The sequence below is a fragment of the Rana temporaria genome, chromosome 8, assembly GCF_905171775.1.
Source record: "Rana temporaria chromosome 8, aRanTem1.1, whole genome shotgun sequence".
Taxonomy (NCBI): Eukaryota; Metazoa; Chordata; class Amphibia; order Anura; family Ranidae; genus Rana; species Rana temporaria.
Window position 1 is genome coordinate 29221591 of NC_053496.1, and position 20192 is coordinate 29241782.

General features: G+C 46.2%; 1 protein-coding gene across 1 annotated transcript in view; it reads left to right on the top strand.

The window, feature by feature from the left end:
- The window catches only part of LOC120946769 (dynamin binding protein), a 217549-nt gene that overhangs the window by 69394 nt on the left and 127963 nt on the right, over positions 1 to 20192 (top strand). The window contains exon 4 of the mRNA XM_040361457.1: positions 10720 to 12729. Coding sequence (XP_040217391.1) covers positions 10720 to 12729 — 2010 coding nt within the window. The remainder of the gene's footprint in view (positions 1 to 10719; positions 12730 to 20192) is intronic.

Here is a 20192-nt window from a genome sequence, read left to right on the forward strand (position 1 = left end):
GGTTCGTCTTCCAGCAGGACAATGACCCTAACCATACAGCCAGAGCTACAATGGAATGGTTTAGATCAAAGCATATTCATGTGTTAGAATGGCCCATTCAAAGTCCAGACCTAAATCTTATTGAGATTCTGTGGCAAGACTTGAAAATTGCTGTTTACAGACGCTCTACATCCAATCTGACAGATCTTGAGATATTTTGCAAAGAAGAATGGGCAGAAATGTCCTCTCTAGATGTGCAAAGCTGGTAGAGACAGCCCCAAAAAGACTTCCAGCTGTAATTGCAGTGAAAGGAGGTGCTACAAAGTATTGACTCGGGGGGCTGAATACAAATGTACCCCCCACACTTTTCACATATTTATTTGTAAAAAACTTGGAAAACCATTTGTCATTTTCCTTCCACTTCACAATTATGTGCCACTTTGTGTTGGTCTATCACATAAAATCCCAATAAAATACTTTTACGTTTTTGGTTGCAACCTGACAAAATTTTAGAAAATTTCAAGGGGTATGAATACTTTTTCAAGGCACTGTATGTAAGGTTTTACAACCACTATAATGAACACAAGGAAGTTTGGAATTGCCATATCATGGGGACCTAGAACGGTAGCCTTGGGGCACAGTTTGGTAACGTTGTTACGGAGCGTTTCCACCATGTAAACAAATCCTACAAACTTTAAAGTTAATTGATCCCAGTGTAGAGGACGGCACAGCTCATGGACATGTGTTTGGAGTCTTTGTAGAGGTCCAGAAGGCAGCAAAATGTCTTTGTTCTGTTTTTGGCAGCCCAAATATGATGAGTCTTTCGTTGTGAGCTAATCATTTTTTTTTTTTTTTTTTTTTTTAAATGGCTGTAAAATCTGCAGATGGGACCACAGTGTTCTCCAGATATTTAATTGTACTTCCCAGCGGAAGGACCTTTGGCTTCAGGATAGCCTTATAAAGTTGGTTGTTTCCTTTACTATAGAGCAGGCTATCCCAGCCAGGGCTCCTCCAGAGTAGTGTATAAATAATGAATTATATATATATACCGTATTTATCGCGGTATAACGCGCTCCCGCGTATACCGCGCACCCCTAAAGTTGCCCCCAATCCTGTGGAAAAAAAGTTTTTTTTGTACTTACAGTTTTGGTGTCTTGCGCGGCAGCCTCGTCGGGTCTGGCGTCCGTCTGCAGCTTCGGGTGTCCTCTTCGTCGGGTCCGGCGTCCTTCTGCGGCTTCGGGCGTCCTCTTCGTCGGGTCCGGCGTACGTCTGCGGCTTCGGGTGTCCTCTTCGTTGGGTCCGGCGTCCGTCTGCGGCTTCGGGTGTCCTCTTCGTCGGGTCCGGCGTCCTTCTGCGGCGTCCTCCCCGCTCGTTTCCCGCGCCGAGTTTGAATACTGCGCCGACATATACAGAGCGCAGTACACTTGTGTATTGTCGGGCAGGCTCGGCAAAACTCTCGCGCTGACGTCCTGTACGTCCAGGATGTGAGCGCGGAAGGAGCCGAGACTGCCCGACTATACCCGAGTGTACTGCGCTCGGTATATGTCGGCGCAGTATTCAAACTCGGCGCGGGTATCGGCATATACCGCGCACGCACGATTTTGCCCTGATTTTCAGGGCAAAAACGTGCGCGGTATACGGTATATATATATATATATATATATATATAATATATACAGGGAGTGCAGAATTATTAGGCAAGTTGTATTTTTGAGGATTAATTTTATTATTGAACAACAACCATGTTCTCAATGATCCCAAAAAACTCATTAATATCAAAGCTGAATATTTTTGGAAGTAGTTTTTAGTTTGTCTTTAGTTTTAGCTATTTTAGGGGGATATCTGTGTGTGCAGGTGACTATTACTGTGCATAATTATTAGGCAACTTAACAAAAAACAAATATATACCCATTTCAATTATTTATTTTTTACCAGTGAAACCAATATAACATCTCAACATTCACAAATATACATTTCTGACATTCAAAAACAAAACAAAACCAAATCAGTGACCAATATAGCCACCTTTCTTTGCATGGACACTCAAAAGCCTGCCATCCATGGATTCTGTCAGTGTTTTGATCTGTTCACCATCAACATTTCGTGCAGCAGCAACCACAGCCTCCCAGACACTGTTCAGAGAGGTGTACTGTTTTCCCTCCTTGTAAATCTCACATTTGATGATGGACCACAGGTTCTCAATGGGGTTCAGATCAGGTGAACAAGGAGGCCATGTCATTAGTTTTTCTTCTTTTATACCCTTTCTTGCCAGCCACGCTGTGGAGTACTTGGACGCGTGTGATGGAGCATTGTCCTGCATGAAAATCATGTTTTTCTTGAAGGATGCAGACTTCTTCCTGTACCACTGCTTGAAGAAGGTGTCTTCCAGAAACTGGCAGTAGGACTGGGAGTTGAGCTTGACTCCATCCTCAACCCGAAAAGGCCCCACAAGCTCATCTTTGATGATACCAGCCCAAACCAGTACTCCACCTTGCTGGCGTCTGAGTCGGACTGGAGCTCTCTGCCCTTTACCAATCCAGCCACGGGCCCATCCATCTGGCCCATCAAGACTCACTCTCATTTCATCAGTCCATAAAACCTTAGGAAAATCAGTCTTGAGATATTTCTTGGCCCAGTCTTGACGTTTCAGCTTGTGTGTCTTGTTCAGTGGTGGTCGTCTTTCAGCCTTTCTTACCTTGGCCATGTCTCTGAGTATTGCACACCTTGTGCTTTTGGGCACTCCAGTGATGTTGCAGCTCTGAAATATGGCCAAACTGGTGGCAAGTGGCATCTTGGCAGCTGCACGCTTGACTTTTCTCAGTTCATGGGCAGTTATTTTGCGCCTTGGTTTTTCCACACGCTTCTTGCGACCCTGTTGACTATTTTGAATGAAACGCTTGATTGTTCGATGATCACGCTTCAGAAGCTTTGGAATTTTAAGAGTGCTGCATCCCTCTGCAAGATATCTCACTATTTTTGACTTTTCTGAGCCTGTCAAGTCCTTCTTTTGACCCATTTTGCCAAAGGAAAGGAAGTTGACTAATAATTATGCACATCTGATATAGGGTGTTGATGTCATTAGACCACACACCTTCTCATTACAGAGATGCACATCACCTAATATGCTTAATTGGTAGTAGGCTTTCGAGCCTATACAGCTTGGAGTAAGACAACATGCATAAAGAGGATGATGTGGTCAAAATACTCATTTGCCTAATAATTCTGCACTCCCTGTATATATATGCAAAATAAATTTCAGGGCACCCAGTCTAAAATGTACATATATTACGTACAATGTCCTTGATGAAATTACTTTCACGTCACAATCGGCACCTTCCTTCACACCAGAGTATGTCCCCCACCCCCCCCACCGCACTCATTCTACTTCCCCCAGACCCCCCAATCAATGGGAAACCTGAGCCTGGAACAAATGATACAACCACCTTCACCATCAGAGCGCCCCCTCCCCCACATCAGAGTATGTCAATCATTTTATCACCCCACAACCCACATTCCCTTCCTCACTTCAGAGGCATGCTTTTTTTGACTCCACCGGCACCCCAGAGCATAGGAGATGGCACAGGTCTGGGAAAGGTAGACTTCCATCCTCTCCTGAATGCTCAGGGTGGCCCAGCATTTCACTTGCCTTGAATCACCAGTATGTGTGGTTGGCCACCAACACCATAGCAAGGAATGACACTGTGTGCCCTGGCCCCAGAGCGTCACTGCTTGTCATGATGCTGGTGACCAGTCTGCCCACACCACGGAAACTCGTGCCACTGATCTAGGTACCATGCTCGTGGCACTCTGGCAGGGGGGAAACACAAATGGCTCCAGCGGCCACCAGGTGATCCTTGAGTAGTGGTGGATTTATCTTCCTTCTGCAATGGCCACCGATGTAAGAGGACAATTTTCCACTGACATCCAACACAGGGGAGCATTTCTTGCACTGACCACGTCGGGACCATGTAAGATTTTTCTACTCCTCTCCAATGTAGAGGGGCACTATACAGACCATCTGTGTAGGGGGCCATTGCTTCTCTTATCATCAATAGAAGGGGGCACTATACAGACCTTCTGTGTAAGGGGCCATTGCTTCACTTATCACCAATAGAAGGGGGCACTATACAGACCATTCATGTAAGTGGACATTGCTTCACTTATCACCAATGGGGGAGGGTAATATAGGGACCACCTGTGTAAGGGGCCATTGCTTCACTCATCACCAAGGTAAGGGGGCACTATACAGACCAGCCATGTAAGGGGCCATTACTTCACTTATCACCAATGGAAGTGGGTACTATAGGGACCATCTAAATAAGGGGCCATTGCTTCACTCATCACCAATGGAAGTGGGTACTATAGGGACCATCTGAATAAGGGGCCATTGCTTCATTTATTAACAATGGAATGGGGTACTATATGGACCATCAGTGTAAGGGGCCATTGCTTTATTTATCACCAAAGTAAGGGGGGCACTATATGGCCAATCAGTGTAAGGGTCAATTGCTTCACTCATCACCAAGGTAAGCAGGCACTATACTGACCAGCCATGTAAGGGTCAATTGCTTCACTCCTCACCAAGGTAAGGGGGGCACTATACGGACCATCTGTATAAGGGGCCATTGCTTCACTTATCACCAATGGAAGGAGGCCCTATACAGATCAGCCATGTGAAAGGGTATTTCTACTCCTCACCAATGTAAGGGGCACTTATTCACTGACCAGTAGTAGTAACCAGTAGTAGTTTTGACCTTTTTACTATTGGTTGTATATTAAGATTCATTTTGTTTACAGCAACCCCCTGCTCTGTATAAGTTACCTTCTTTTGAGTGTCAAATACTTTGTGTATGATACATTATTATTATTATTATTTACACAACTTACTGATCATACTAATGTATCTGGAGCAGTATATAAAATAATTTTTGGCAAGGACTTCCCAAAACCCGAAAAAAATTCAAGGGTTCCTCCAGGGTAAAAAAAAGGAAAGAAAGGTGGCTATAGAGTTATTGTTGACATACTGGGGTTTATTTACTAAAGCTAAAGGCCTAGATTCACGTACGGCCGCTCTATGTTGCGCGGGCATATCGTATTTACGCTACGCCGCCGCAACTTAGAGAGGCAAGTGCTGTATTCACAAAGCACTTGCGGCGGCGTAGCGCAAATGGGCCGGCGTAAGCGCGCGTAATTCAAAGACTGGTAGGGGGCGTGTTGTATTTAAATGAGGCTTGACCCCATGTAGATGCATGGCCGAACGAACAGCGCATGCGCGCGCATGCTCAGTATCACGTCTTATTTACTCCCAAAGATACGTCGGCTCAATGCCTGTGACGTGAACGTAACTTACGCACAGCCCTATTCGCGTACGACTTGCGCAAACGACGTAAAAAGATACGCTTGTTCCGACGTCCATAATTTGCATGGGCTGCGCCACCTAAAGACATGCTTTATCTTTACGCCGGCATATGTCTTGCGTAAACGGCGTAACTAATTGCGAGGGACGTACGTACGTTCGTGAATCGGCGTATCTTGCTCATTTACATATTCAACGCGGAAATCAAGGAAGCGCCACCTAGCGGCCAGCGGAATTATTGCAACCCAAGATACAACGGCGTAGGAGACTTACGCCGCTCGTATCTTGGCCAAATCTATGCGTAACTGATTCTATGAATCGGGCGCATAGATACGATGGCGGCCATTCGGACTTTGTGAATCTGGGCCAAAGAGTGCAAAATGTGTCACATTTCTACATAGAAGCCGATCAGCTTCTAACCTCAGCTTGTTCAATTAAGCTTTGGCAATAAAACCTGGAACCTGATTGATCTCATTGAAGAATTGTTACTAATTTTGCACTCTAGCTTTAGTAAATAAACCCCACTGTGGGCTAGATTCACATAGATCAGTGGATCTTTCGATCCGCGTGACCTATGTGATTTAAGATCCGCTGCCGCAAGTTTGAGAGGCAAGTGGGTAATTCACAAAACACTTACCTCCAAACTTGCGGCGGCGGATCGTAAATCTCCCGGCGGAATTCAAATTCCGCGGCTAGGGGGAGTGTAGCATTTAAATCAGGCGCATCCCTGCGCCGATTTAAATGCGAATGCGCCGTCCGCAAATTTTCCCGGCGTGCATTGCTCCCAATGACGTCGCTAGGACGTCATTGGTTTCGGCGTGAGCGTAACTCGCGTCCAGCGCGTTAGAGAATCGGCGTACGCAAACGACATAAAATAAAAAAAAATCTACGCGGGAACGACAGCTATACTTAACATTGGCTGTGCCTCATAGAAGCAGGGGTAAGTATACGCCGGGAAAACCGCTACGTAAACGTCGTAACAACACTGCGTCGGGCCCGCGTACGTTCGTGAATTTACATATTTCTCAACGTAAATCAGCGAGAACGCCCCCCCCCCCCCCGCGGCCATTTTTAAATTGCAGTTAAGATCCGACGGTGTAACAAAGTTACACCTGTCGGATCTTGGGCATATCTATGCGTAACTGATTCTCTGAATCAGTCGCATAGATACGACAAGGCCTAAGTCAGAGATACGACGGTGTATCAGGAGATACACCGTCGTATCTCTTTGTGAATCTGGCCCTGTATGTGTGTTTTTGTATAAAAATACTTGAAGGGTTGTTCCTCGACCTAGCCACCAGAGGGTGCCCTTGGGTAACGTTTTCTCTCTTTGTATTATTGTATATTGTGGTTGTTAGATTTGGAGTACAGGCATACCCCACTTTTAAGTACACAACGAGACCAGAGCATGTTTGTAAAACGAAAATGTACTTAAAGTGAAACAATACCCCTTTTCACTTCTAGGGTGTAGTGGGGGGTCAGGGACTGTAGTGGGGGTGTCAAGAGCTGTAGTTGAGGTCTCGGGGGCTGTAGTGGGGGTGTCAGGGGCACACTGGAACAGGGTGGGGTATGCTCTCTGAGCTTCAGCTCCTTCTACTGCAGCTGCAAAATGTCTGTACAGTACTTGTAAGGCACTTTACATACACTTGGGGGTATGTCCTTACTCGCGAGTGTATGTAAAGTGAGTGTACTTAAAGCGGGGTATGCCTGTATATGGAGAAATGTTCTCTGTATCTCATAAAAGCATTCCAGACATAGATAGATAAAAACATAATTTAGATGAATTTATTCATTCAAAATTAACTAAAATACTTTGCTTGTCATCTAGTCTAATTACTAGAAATCTAGATACGGAGTTGCCTGCACCCTAGATTAAAGCCAAAGCCAGGCTTGTGATGGTAAGTGCCCACTTTATAGGCTGATAGGCAGGGGTTTGGTGGCAGAAAATATGAATTCTAAAACGTTCCAGCATGCCCCTTGCCCTCATCCTAGTGTATATAAACCCAATCCCCAAACTATCATATAAACTTAACCTGTTCATGTCGCTTCAAAAGTAATTTTCAATGCTTTGATATGTGTAGAATGCATGAACATGATCGCTGGTGATCCCGCCACATAGTCCTTGTTTAGGCTTTTCCTGTTCTGTAGTGACAACGTTCTGTTTTTGTCCCCAGTTGTACTCCTACCTTGTCACCCTTCCGTATTGGCCATACGCTAGACGTGCTTTGGAGATCTTCTGTGGGCTTTCCTCTTCTGCTGGAGGATTCTATTAGATCGGGGGTCTCCAAACTTTTTTCACAAAGGACCAGTCCTTGCTGTCCTACAGACTTTAGGGGGTCTGGACTGTGGCCAGTGAGAGTAGAAAATGTCCTGGTGTCAGTGGGAGTAAACAAAAGCCATATTTTTGGTGTCGGTGAGAGGTCAGTGGAAGGAATGGTGCCCCATCACTGGTGTCGGTGGAAGGAATGGCGCCTCATCACTGGTGTCTGTGAAAGGAATGGCGCCCCATCACTGGTGTCTGTGAAAGGAATGGGGCCCCATCACTGGTGTCTGTGAAAGGAATGGTGCCCCATCACTGGTGTCTGTGAAAGGAATGGCGCCCCATCACTGGTGTCTGTGAAAGGAATGGGGCCCCATCACTGGTGTCTGTGAAAGGAATGGCACCCCATCACTGGTGTCTGTGAAAGGAATGGCACCCCATCACTGGTGTCTGTGAAAGGAATGGCGCCCCATCACTGGTGTCTGTGAAAGGAATGGCGCCCCATCACTGGTGTCTGTGAAAGGAATGGGGCCCCATCACTGGTGTCTGTGAAAGGAATGGCACCCCATCACTGGTGTCTGTGAAAGGAATGGCGCCCCATCACTGGTGTCTGTGAAAGGAATGGCGCCCCATCACTGGTGTCTGTGAAAGGAATGGCGCCCCATCACTGGTGTCTGTGAAAGGAATGGCGCCCCATCACTGGTGTCTGTGAAAGGAATGGCGCCCCATCACTGGTGTCTGTGAAAGGAATGGCGCCCCATCACTGGTGTCTGTGAAAGGAATGGCGCCCCATCACTGGTGTCTGTGAAAGTAATAGTGCCCTATCATTGGTGTCAGTGGAAAGATTAGTGCCACATCATTGGTGCCAGTTGGAGGTATAGTGGGGGATTTATCTCCAGGAGCTGTGGCAGTGGCCAGCAGCATGAAGACAACACCAGAAGTAACAAACTGCCACAGGAGTGGGATTTCCATTCAATCAATCAATCACATATATGTTCTTGACGTAAATCGCTAACACCACTCAGGTGACACTCCATGTCAGTTCTTTCCATATGGGACTGGATGCTGGAGACATTGGGGTTTTCACACATTTCCTGGGAGCTGTGATGCCCACCTGGTGCCTTCCTCTCCCCCTCCGTTTCACTTCTGCACAGGGGGACTCGTGGGCTCTGAATATGCATTGGACCCTGCACCTTCCATGCCGTGTACATGGCATCACTGGTGGCGCTTGGCGCCAGCACGTTGCTTGGCCATCTGTGTAATATACTGGGGGTGACATCCCTGGCGTTGAGTGCCGAGCGACTTTTGCCACTCAGGCACTTACGTCGCTTTCCCCCTTGCTGAGTATGCTAGCGTGGCGTTGCGGAGTGACTCAGTGGCATGACCCCACTATAAATTTCACCTCCAGGTGGAGCACTCACGTCCTGTTTCCTGACTTGTTTGTTACTCAACACACCTAGATTCAGGTATCACTTGGCTACACTTTTCAGTTTGGCTGTTTTTTTTGTTTCAATGTTTTTTCTGTTTCAATGTTTTTTCTTGGTTCTTTTTTCCTTCCACTTTATTCCTTTGAGAACTACATATTTTCATTCATATGTTATTGTCTACTTTTATTCCTCACCTGGGTTCACCTTTACTGATACCATGCTTTGGGTTCATTCCTTACAATATCATTAGACATGCACTAATCTACATTGAGAGATATATATATATATATATATATATATATATATATATATATATATATATATATATATATATATATATTACTCTCCACAGAGTGCCCTTTGTGACACACACTGCATCACTTTTGATTTCCAATAGAAATCCCACTCCCGTGGTAGTTTATTTGTTACTGCTGATGTTGTCTTCATGCTTCTGGCCACTGCCACAGCTCCCGGAGATGAGTCCCCCATTATGTCTTCGGCTCTCGGGCACCCAATTTGAAACTTACAGCTGACTTGTGAGTAACCAATTTTTTTTTTCCCTCCCCTCTTCCTTCCCCTCGCTTTTTTTGTGCATCTAATTATCCGAATATATATATATATAAAGCACTTGTTTGCAGCTTTTTAGCAGATACAAGTATATGTACCTTACATTGGCTCCTGATGAGTGACCCAAAAGAACCCACGAAGCGCGTAGAGCACCCTTTCTTTCGGTGCTACGCTACCATCTGACCATACTTACCTTCACAATAATGATTTATTATGGACTTTTTATATCACTTTGAGAGGTCTAGGTTACCAACCAACACCACCCAGTGCACCGTTATGTATGTATACATTTGTACTATGTGTCACTAATGAGCAATACTATTTATCTACTGTATTTTCATATGACTCAACTTGTGTATATGTACCAATAAACATTGATTTCCTTTTTATTACCGTATAGCCATGTGCTTCATTTAAAGTCCCAGATTTCCCTTTTGCATTGTGCCAGGGATGGAGGCATATGACACTACCCAGTCACTGTCTCCATTTAAAGTCCCATTTAACCCTCTTTTTTAACCACTTATTTGCTCAATAATAAATATAAGTGATTGCAACCTTTTTCTCTATACAAGAATCTAGCCAATGCTCATGCGGCTATTATCAGTAAAGTTAGTGGAAGCTCCATGGAGGTATGGCGAGAAAACCTTGGCCACCTAGAACCAAGTTCTGCAAGCCTGTACTCGGTGGTCAGGCCATTAGCGGCTGGGCGCCGCCCCCCTAATCCATGCGCCCGGCCCCTAATCTACACGCAGGGCACCGGACACATGGATTCCGAGGCTCTAATTGGCTTCAAAAAAGGGTGGGCTCAGGGCGCAGAGCACTGCGCCTTGAGCCCACCCAGTTGTGGGACATTGGCGAATTAATATTGGCTAATGTCTTCCTGTTTTTTCCTCCTGGCCAATCAGGAAGCAGGTTCTGAGACCTGATTGGCCAAGATTCTGAAGACCCGATTTGGCTGGGAGGAGAAGCAGCGACCGCTGGGAAACAGAGGAGATGGAGGGGGGAGCCACGACATGGATGTGGGGAAAAATTTACCCAAAACCTTTACAGTTTTCATTTACTAAATACTGTGTATGTATTTTATATTTGACTTCAATTTGGTACTAATCATTATATTTTGTTTTTCCCAGGGGATCTGGTGGTGCTGGAAGGGTCTCTGGCTTCAAGTTGGTTACAAGGAAGGAACTGTTGGGGCTCCAGAGGGTTTTTTCCCCTTTCCTGTATCCAGGAATTCTACCTTTCCTCCAAAAGCCGCCAGCTTTGCCAGAATCTGGCTATAGAGCTGCCGAGTTATGCCATTGGGCAGGCCCGGGCAATAATGGGCCTTTCTGCACAGCTGGAAGAGGAACTAGATTTTCGGGAAGGAGACCTCATCATAATCACTGGAGTCCCAGAACCTGGCTGGTTTGAGGGGGAGCTGAATGGAAGAAGAGGAATTTTCCCAGAAGGCTTTGTGGAACTCTTGAACCCTTTACGAGTTTTGGACAGTGTCCAATTCACTAATGATAGAAACGAGTTTGGTCATGATAAGGAAATAGCCCAGTTCCACATAGAACATCAAAAGGACACAGATAAAATGATATTGGAGGAAGAAGAAGATGGTACGTTTGCCATTGCCCTTTATAGGTTCCAGGCTATGGAGCAACGGGAACTGGACTTTGATGTTGGAGACAGAATTCGTATTATTAAAACAATGGAGGATGGGTGGCTGGAGGGCGAGTTGTATGGAAATAGGGGGATCTTCCCTTACAGATTTGTAAAATTTGAGACTACAGAAAAGTCTTCTCAGGAGGAACAACTGATTGAATCTGAAAATTTCGTTTTGCAAACTCCAATAAGTTATCTTGACATATCGTCTTCCTATGATCAACCTGCAACAGATCCCCTCTATTGGGACGTTCACATGGAGGACAGTCCACAGTCCACATCTAATGATGCCCAGGAGAAAAGGCAAAGTCAAGAATCCTATTTAAAAAGAAACAATGGAATTATGCAAAGCGAATGCGACGCAAACAATGCTTCTTCAAAACCCCAGCTACCGCCTCGCCCACAGAATAAACTGTGCACTCCTCCAACATCACAAACTGGTGGGCAAAGGTCCAACGAACATAATTCAACTTCATCGGTGAATGAGGACAGAAGGAAGAGGTCGTTTGTTTCAAATGGGTCACAAGAAAAATGGTTTTCTAAAAAGGCATTTTCTATGACGACTGAAGAGATTCGTCTTCAGAACAACACCAACGAAAGGTCGAAAAACAAGAATAGGAAAAACAGTCTTCCTCTTCAAGACTTGGTTCACTGGGTGGAGGACCATCGGCAAAAGACAAAAGCTTCTTCTCGCACAAAAGACAAGCATGGTGACAGAAGTTCTTGGTCAACTCCATGGCCAACTAGTCGGGACAGCCCAGCCAATGACGAACGTAGAGGCAGCGGTGGGTCTGATTTGATTGATTTAGACTCCAAGCTTTCCGAACAGCTTTCGCAGTTTGAAAAGAGCGTCTCGAATCCAAAGACGAATGGTAATGGTAAGGTCTCCCGGCATTTTTCTATCCTGGATTTCAACTCTGAAACCGACATTATCCGGGGGTCACCACAGCAATCCAGAGTGCAAAAATCTCCTGAAAAGAAGAAAACTCTGCGGCCTCCTCCTCCACGTCCTCATCAGAGAGCTAATACATCTCCAGGTACATCGTATTTAGTTCCACCAAGACAGAATTCATATAGAAGGGAGTATGTGGAAAATACACCCCCGGTTCAATCCCTGAAACCTTCCAGACCTGCTCCATTACCCCCACCAAACAGTCAAAGAAATACTCCATCTCCAAGGCCAGTACAAGGACAGGAAACCCTACTGGATGAAAGCCCTTATGACGGGTTCTCAATTTCCAGTGCTCCTGATGAAGCTGACACAGCAGAAGACTTGGAAGAAATGGACAAAGATCGGCCTTGTCCTTTCTTACTATTGAAGATTGAAGATGTAGAACAGGAATTGGAGATCTACAGGAAAACTCGAGAAGAGCTTTGTTTGATGCTCGAGGATGACGAGCAGGATGAGGAAACGAGAGCAGAAACTATTGAGAACTTGGAGTTTTGTGACTCCAACATTGAAAGCTTGGATGTGGAGCTGCAACAACTTAAAGGTGAGTTCTATCAGTAATTATAACTTCAATCATGCACAGTATCTCACAAAAGTAAGTACACCCCTGACATTTTTGTAACTGTTTTATTCTATCTTTTCATGTGACAACACTGAAGAAATGACACTTTGCTACAATGTAAAGTAGTGAGTGTACAGCTTGTATAACAGTGTAAATTTGCTGTCCCCTCAAAATAACTCAACACACAGCCATTAACCGGTTAACGCCCGCTGCATGTACATATACGTCCACAGAATGGCACGTACAGGCATCTGGGCGTACATGTACGTCCCGGCCTTTCCGCGGGGTCGGGGGTCCGATCGGGACACCCCCCCCCCCCCCCAGTACAGGCGGCGGTCGGTAACCCGCGGGGAGCGATCCGGGACGAGGGCGCGGCTATTCTTTTCTAGCCGCCCCCTCGCGATCGCTCCCCGGAGCTGAAGAACGGGGAGAGCCGTATGTAAACATGGCTTCCCCGTGCTTCACTGTGGCGGCTGCATCGATCGAGTGATCCCTTTTATAGGGAGACTCGATCAATGACATCAGACCTACAGCCACACCCCCTACAGTTGTAAACACACATTAAGTGAACCTTAACTCCTTCAGCGCCCCCTGTGGTTAACTCCCAAACTGCAACTGTCATTTTCACAATAAACAATGCAATTTAAATGCATTTTTTGCTGTGAAAATGACAATGGTCCCAAAAATGTGTCAAAATTGGCCGAAGTGTCCGCCATAATGTCGCAGTCACGAAAAAAATTGCTGATCGCCGCCATTAGTAGTAAAAAAAAAAAAAACTATACCCTATTTTGTAAACGCTATAAATTTTGCGCAAACCAATCGATAACCGCTTATTGCGATTTTTTTTTTTTTACCAAAAATAGGTAGAAGAATACGTATCGGCCTAAACTGAGGAAAAAATAAATTTTTATATATGTTTTTGGGGGATATTTATTATAGCAAAAAGTAAAAAATATTGCATTTTTTCAAAATTGTCGCTCTATTTTTGTTTATAGCGCAAAAAATAAAAACCGCAGAGGTGATTAAATACCACCAAAATAAAGCTCTATTTGTGGGGGGAAAAAAAGGACGCCAATTTTGTTTGGGAGCCACGTCGCGCGACCGCGCAATTGTCTGTTAAAGCGACGCAGTGCCGAATCGCAAAACCTGGCCTGGGCATTTAGCTGCCTAAAGGTCGGGGGCTTAAGTGGTTAACTACTTCCTGCCCACCGTATGCAGAATGACGGGCGGGAAGCGGTTCTGTTATCCCGACTGGACATCATATGAGATGTGGCGTGTCAGTCTGACACGCTGCATTTCCGATCGTGATAAGACTCTGACAGAGGCTTCTTACCACGTGATCAGCTGTGACCAATCACAGCAGATCATGCTGACAGTGAGAGACAATTGGCGGCCCTTCCTGTCAGAGGGGGGGGGGGGGGGGGTCTGTGCTGATAATCAGCACCTTGATTATCAGCACAGCCCCCTCAGTTCTGCCAATCACTTCCCAATCGGTGCCCAGCATTGTCCCCACAATTAAGTTTGCCAGTGCCAATCAGAGCCCACCACAGTGCCAATCAGTACCCAGCAGTAAACATCTGTCAGTTATCTATCAGTACCTCATCATCAGTGCCACCTGTCTGTGCTGCCTATCAGTGCCCATCAATTCTACATATCGGTGCTTCCTCATCAGTGCCCATCAGTGTCACTTTATCAGTGACAACTCATCAGTGAAGGGGAAAACAACATTTTGTGACAAAAACCTAAAAAAAATGTTGGAAATTGCAAAAAAAAAATGGGTATTTTTTAGTTATTTTTTGGAAAAAAATAAAAACCCCAGAGGTGATCAAATACCACCAAAAGAAAGCTGTGGGAAGAAAATTATAAAAATGTAGTTTGGGTACAGTGTTGCATGACCACGCAATTTTTTGACAGCGCTAAAAGCTGAAAATTGTCCTGGACAGGAATGGCCGAAAGTGCCCGGTATTGAAGTGGTTGATGTCTAAACTGCTGGCAACAAAAGTGAGTACACCCCTAAGTGAAAATATCCAAATTGGGCCCGATTAACCATTTTCCCTCCCTGGTGTCATGTGAATCGTTAGTGTTACAAGGTCTCAGGTGTGAATGGGGAGCAGGTGTGTTAAATGTGGTGTTATCGCGCTCTCTCATTCTGGTCACTGGATGTTCAACATCGCACCTCATGGCACAGAACTCCATGAGGATCTGAAAAATTGCCAAGACCCTGAAACTGCGCTGCAGCACGGTGGCCAAGACCACACAGCAGTTTAACAGGGCAGGTTGTACTCGCCATGGTCGACCAAAGAAGTTGAGTGCACGTGCTCAGCGTCATATCCAGAGGTTGTCTTTGGGAAATAGACATATGAGTGCTGCCAGCATTTCTGCAGAGGTTGGGGGGGGGGGGGGGGGCAGGCTTTCAGTGCTCAGATTATACGCCGCACACTGCATCAAATTGGTTTGCTTTACTGGAACCATGTCCTGTGGTCTGATGAGACCAAGATAAACATATTTGGTTCAGATGGTGTCAAGCATGGGTGGTGGCAACCAGGTGAGGAGTACAAAGACGAGTGTGTCTTACCTACAGTCAAGCATGGTGGTGGGAGTGTCATGGTCTGGGGTTGTATGAGTGTTGCCAGCATTGGGAAGTTACAGTTCATTGAGGGAACCGTGAATGCCAACATGTGCTGTGATCAGGGGTGGACTGACCCATCGGGCACTGCTTGGGGCCCCATGAGAAGCCCACTTGCCACCCGTATAACTTATACAGTGTCAAGGTGGCACTGCTGCGCCAGATCACGTACCCAGTACGTGATCTGATGCTTCCGGGTCTGGGTTGCGCACACACGCGCCGCTGGCGACCCACTCGCGCTGTGATGATACAACCATTCAGCACAGAGGCAGAATGGTGATCTGCCTATATAAACAAGGCAGATCGTTGTTCTGTCAGTAGGGGGAGACACAGATCCTGTGTTCCTCCAAATCAGGGACAGGAATCCATGTCTCCCCCTAGTAAAAGCACCTCCCATAGTATACAAACACACTAGCTAGGCACACAGTTAGCCCTTTGATCGCCCTTGATTATTAACCTCTTCCCAACCAGTGTCATCAGTGACAGTGCATATTTCTAGCACTGATCACTGTATTGGTGTCACTGGTCCCCAAAAAGTGTCAGTGTCTGACTGTCCGCCACAATACTGCAGTCCCGATATAAGTTACTGATCGCTGCCATTACTAGGAAATAAATAAATAACCCTCATAGTTTGTAAACGCTATAACTTTTTGCGCAAACCAATCAATATACACTTATTGGGATTTTTTTTTACAAAAATATGTACCAGAATACACATTGACCTAAATTTTTGAAGAAGATTTTTTTTTTTCTTGGATATGTTTTATAGCAGAAAGTAAATTTGTTTTTTATTTATTTTTTTGTTTGTTTTTTTCAAAATTGTCTATTTTATTTATTTTTGCCCCTCTAACCCATAGCTCAGACATATGAAGAATACGGGAGATTGCTTTCACATGTACCACTCAGCCAGAACTTGCCAGATATTCCTGCAGCTCCTTTAACCACTTAAGCCACGGAAGGATTTACCCCCTAATGACCAGGCCATTTTTATTCATTATTTATGGCACAGAAAAAAAAATCAGGTGAACAAATACCAACAAATGAAAGCTCTATTTATGGGGGGAAAAAAGGTCAAATTTTATTTGGGTACAGTGTCACACGACCGCGCAATTGTCAGTTAAAGTAACGCAGCGGCGTATCGCAAAAAAATGCCTGGTTATGGAGTGGGGGGGGAGGGGGTAAATCTTCCTGAGCTGACATGGTTAAACTTTTTTTTTTTTTCAAATATTTTTGTAATTCTAGAGTTTAAACTCAAAAACTAAGAGCCAGATTCTCGTAGGAGCGCGTAACTTTGTGCTGGCGTAACGTATCTGATTTACGTTACGCCTCCGCAACTTAGACGGGCAAGTGCAGTATTCTCAAAGCACTTGCTCCGTAAGTTGCGGCGGCGTAGCGTAAATCGGACGGCGTAAGCCCGCCTAATTCAAATGTGGGACAGGGGGGCGTGTTTTATGTTAATGTTCTGTGACTCGACGTTTTTCACAAATGGCGCATGCGCCGTTCGTGGAAATCTCCCAGTGTGCATTGCTCCTAATACGCCTCAAGGACGTATTGGTTTTGACGTTAACGTAAATTACGTCCAGCCCCATTCACGGTCGAGTTACGCAAACGACGCAAAATTTTCAAATTTCGTTGCGGGAACGACGGCCATACTTAACATTGGTACGCCGCACTTATGCCACCATATAGCAGGGGTAACTATATGCCGGGAAAAGCCCAACCCAAATGGCGTAAATGTACTGCGTCAGCCGGGCGTACGTTCGTGAATCCGCGTATCTAGCTGATTTACATATTTCAACGTGTAAATCAGCGTACACGCCCCTAGCGGCCAGCGTAAATATGCAGTTACGATCCGACGGCGTAAGAGACTTACGCCTGTCGGATCTAAGGGAAATCTATGCGTAACTGATTCTAAGAATCAGGCGCATAGATACGACGGCGCGACTCAGAGATACAACGGCGTATCTGGAGATACGCCGTCGTATCTCTTTTGAGAATCTGGGCCTAAGTGTGTAAAGGTCCCGTCCGCTGCATTTTGCTGTTGTCAATAGCCCTTTATAGTGGGTCTGGTGGGAATAAACCATCGGGGTTGAAAGACATAAAGTTCTCGCAGGCTGATCATTACACTTTCCTGGAAGGTTTCTTTTTTCCCCTTGTGTTGGCCGTTCTTTGCTCCCCTCCCACTTTCTGTCCTTCCATAGTGATCAGCCCACACCCTGCCCTGGCAACGGGTTGCTATTGTTACGGCACTTGACTCATTGCAGAATGTGACCCGAGCACCTCCCTGTGTACTCACAGCTGGAGGGAGGTTAAATTGTGTGAGCTGCAATCCTCCATAGAAACTCCCATCCCTCCATTACTGGCCACGGCAGGCTCTTATATTCATCGTAAGCATTTTATGTGCTGGAATAGTTCGGATCAGGATTTTAAAAATGCTTTTTTTTGCTTCGGATTGCATACAGTACATATAATGTAATAGTACATCGTTTGGTAAGGTTATAGAATGTTACCGTAAAAGCTTCAGCTAGATGAGGCAGCCTGTGTCCTTCCAGCAGACTTGGTAGCACATTTATCCTGCTGTAGCAATTGGTTTCCTAATGTTAAATTGAAATCCACAAGACCACCCGATCTCAACCACGATTCCAGGACCTCCTCCAGAGGTTGCTAGGAGTTCCTTCAACTATGTCTGATCTCCCATTTAATGGTGATTGCATAGTTCCAAGACCAGCCGCATGCCACCACTTGCCGACTGCCTAACTGGAAATTTACATACCGTATTTATCAGGGTATATCGCGCACCGGCGTATAACGCGCACCCCAAGCTTAGAAAGGTAGTTTAAGGAAAAATAAAACTTACATTTTTGCCCTGCGTCCATCGGCGGCCTTGTCCGGCGTCCGTCTGCGGCTTCCTTGCGCGGGGTCCGTCCAGCCTTGTGGGTGTCCGTCTGCGGCTTCCTTGCGCGGGGTCCGTCCAGCCTTGTTGGTGTCCGTCTGCGGCTTCCTTGCGCGGGGTCCATCCAGCCTTGTGGGTGTCCGTCTGCGGCTTCCTTGCGCGGGGTCTGTCCAGCCTTGTGGGTGTCCGTCTGCGGCTTCCTTGCGCGGGGTCCGTCCAGCCTTGTTGGTGTCCGTCTGCGGCTTCCTTGCGCGGGGTCCATCCAGCCTTGTGGGTGTCCGTCTGCGGCTTCCTTGCGCGGGGTCTGTCCAGCCTTGTGGGTGTCCGTCTGCGGCTTCCTTGCGCGGGGTCTGTCCAGCCTTGTGGGTGTCCATCTGCAGCTTCCTTGCGCGGGGTCCGTCCAGCCTTGTTGGTGTCCGTCTGCGGCTTCCTTTTGCGGGGTCTGTCCAGCCTTGTGGGTGTCCGTCTGCAAGTCCATGCGCACCTTGCCCGGGGTTGCAGCGGTGTTTGTTTTTGGATTTGGCGCCTCGGCCGAGCTGAGAGTAGCCGGATTTCCTGTGTGTTCGCCTCCTCTCGGCTCCTCTCGCGTGGCTACGGGCAGAGCTGAGCCTAGACGAGTGCGCCGTACGCTTGGCTCGGCTCTAGGCTGCGGAGCCGAGCCTAGCCGAGTGCGCAGTACGCTCGTCTCGGCTCTAGGCTGCGGCGCTCAGAAACAACGGGGATCAGCGTATATCGCGCACTCACGATTTTCCCCTGATTTTAAGGGGAAAAAAGTGCGCGGTATACGCCGATAAATACGGTAATTACTTTGAGATTTCTCGTAGGTGGTTGGTTTTCAAATAAAAGTGGTCTCCACCGTGGGATCGCTTTTAGAAGCGGTGCATAACCAATTTCAAATTTTCAGAACGATTCAAATAAAAAAAAAACAGCGTGGGGTCCCCCCCAAATCCATACCAGACCCTTATTCGAGCAGAGCCACCCCGCCCCAAAGCTCCCTCCCGTGTTGAGGGCAAGTGGTCTTGTGTGGTTCACGAGCGAGCTCCTCCCTTCCCTGACCGGCCGGGCTGCATGTTCAGATAAGGGTCTGGCATGGATTTTGGGGGAGAGCCAAAGGGCCAAATATGTTTTGGGGGCGGACGCAGTTTTTTTTTTTTTACATTTGAATCGTTCTGAATTTTTGGAATTCTTTACAAAATTAATAAAGGAAGCTAAATTAAACAAAACTAAACTAATTCCAAAACTAATTGACTCCCAATGAATTGGTTTTAGTAAAAGTTTTCCAAGACCAAAACATTTTTTTAGGGTTTCCTCTGGGGAAAATTTTTGAAAAAAGCAGAACTGGCCACTCGGAAAATACAATCTTCATTTGAAGACATCTGGTAAATTTCATGTAAGTAATGATATACAGCTAATATTACTTATGTTTTGAAATTTTCCAGATGTCTTCAAATAAAGATTGTATTTTCCGAGTGGCCAGTTCTGCTTTTTTCAAAAAAATTTCCCCAGAGGAAACCCTAAAATAATTTTCAGGTCTTGGAAAACTTTTGCTAAAACCAATTCATTGGGAGTCAATTCGTTTTGAAATTAGTTTAGTTTTGTTTACCGTATATATTCGAGTATAAGCCAACCCGAATATAAGCCGAGGCACCAAATTTTACCACAAAAAAAATGGGAAAACGCATTGACTCGAGTATAAGCCTAGGGTGAGAATGCAGCAGCTACTGTAAGTGGAAAAGAGGGTCAACAATGCCCATTTGCATGCCTCCCCTCACTGTGCCCATTGCAGCCTCCCCTCGCTGTGCCCATTGCAGCCTCCCCTCGCTGTGCCCATTGCAGCCTCCCCTCGCTGTGCCCATTGCAGCCTCCCCTCGCTGTGCCCATTGCAGCCTCCCCTCGCTGTGCCCATTGCAGCCTCCCCTCGCTGTG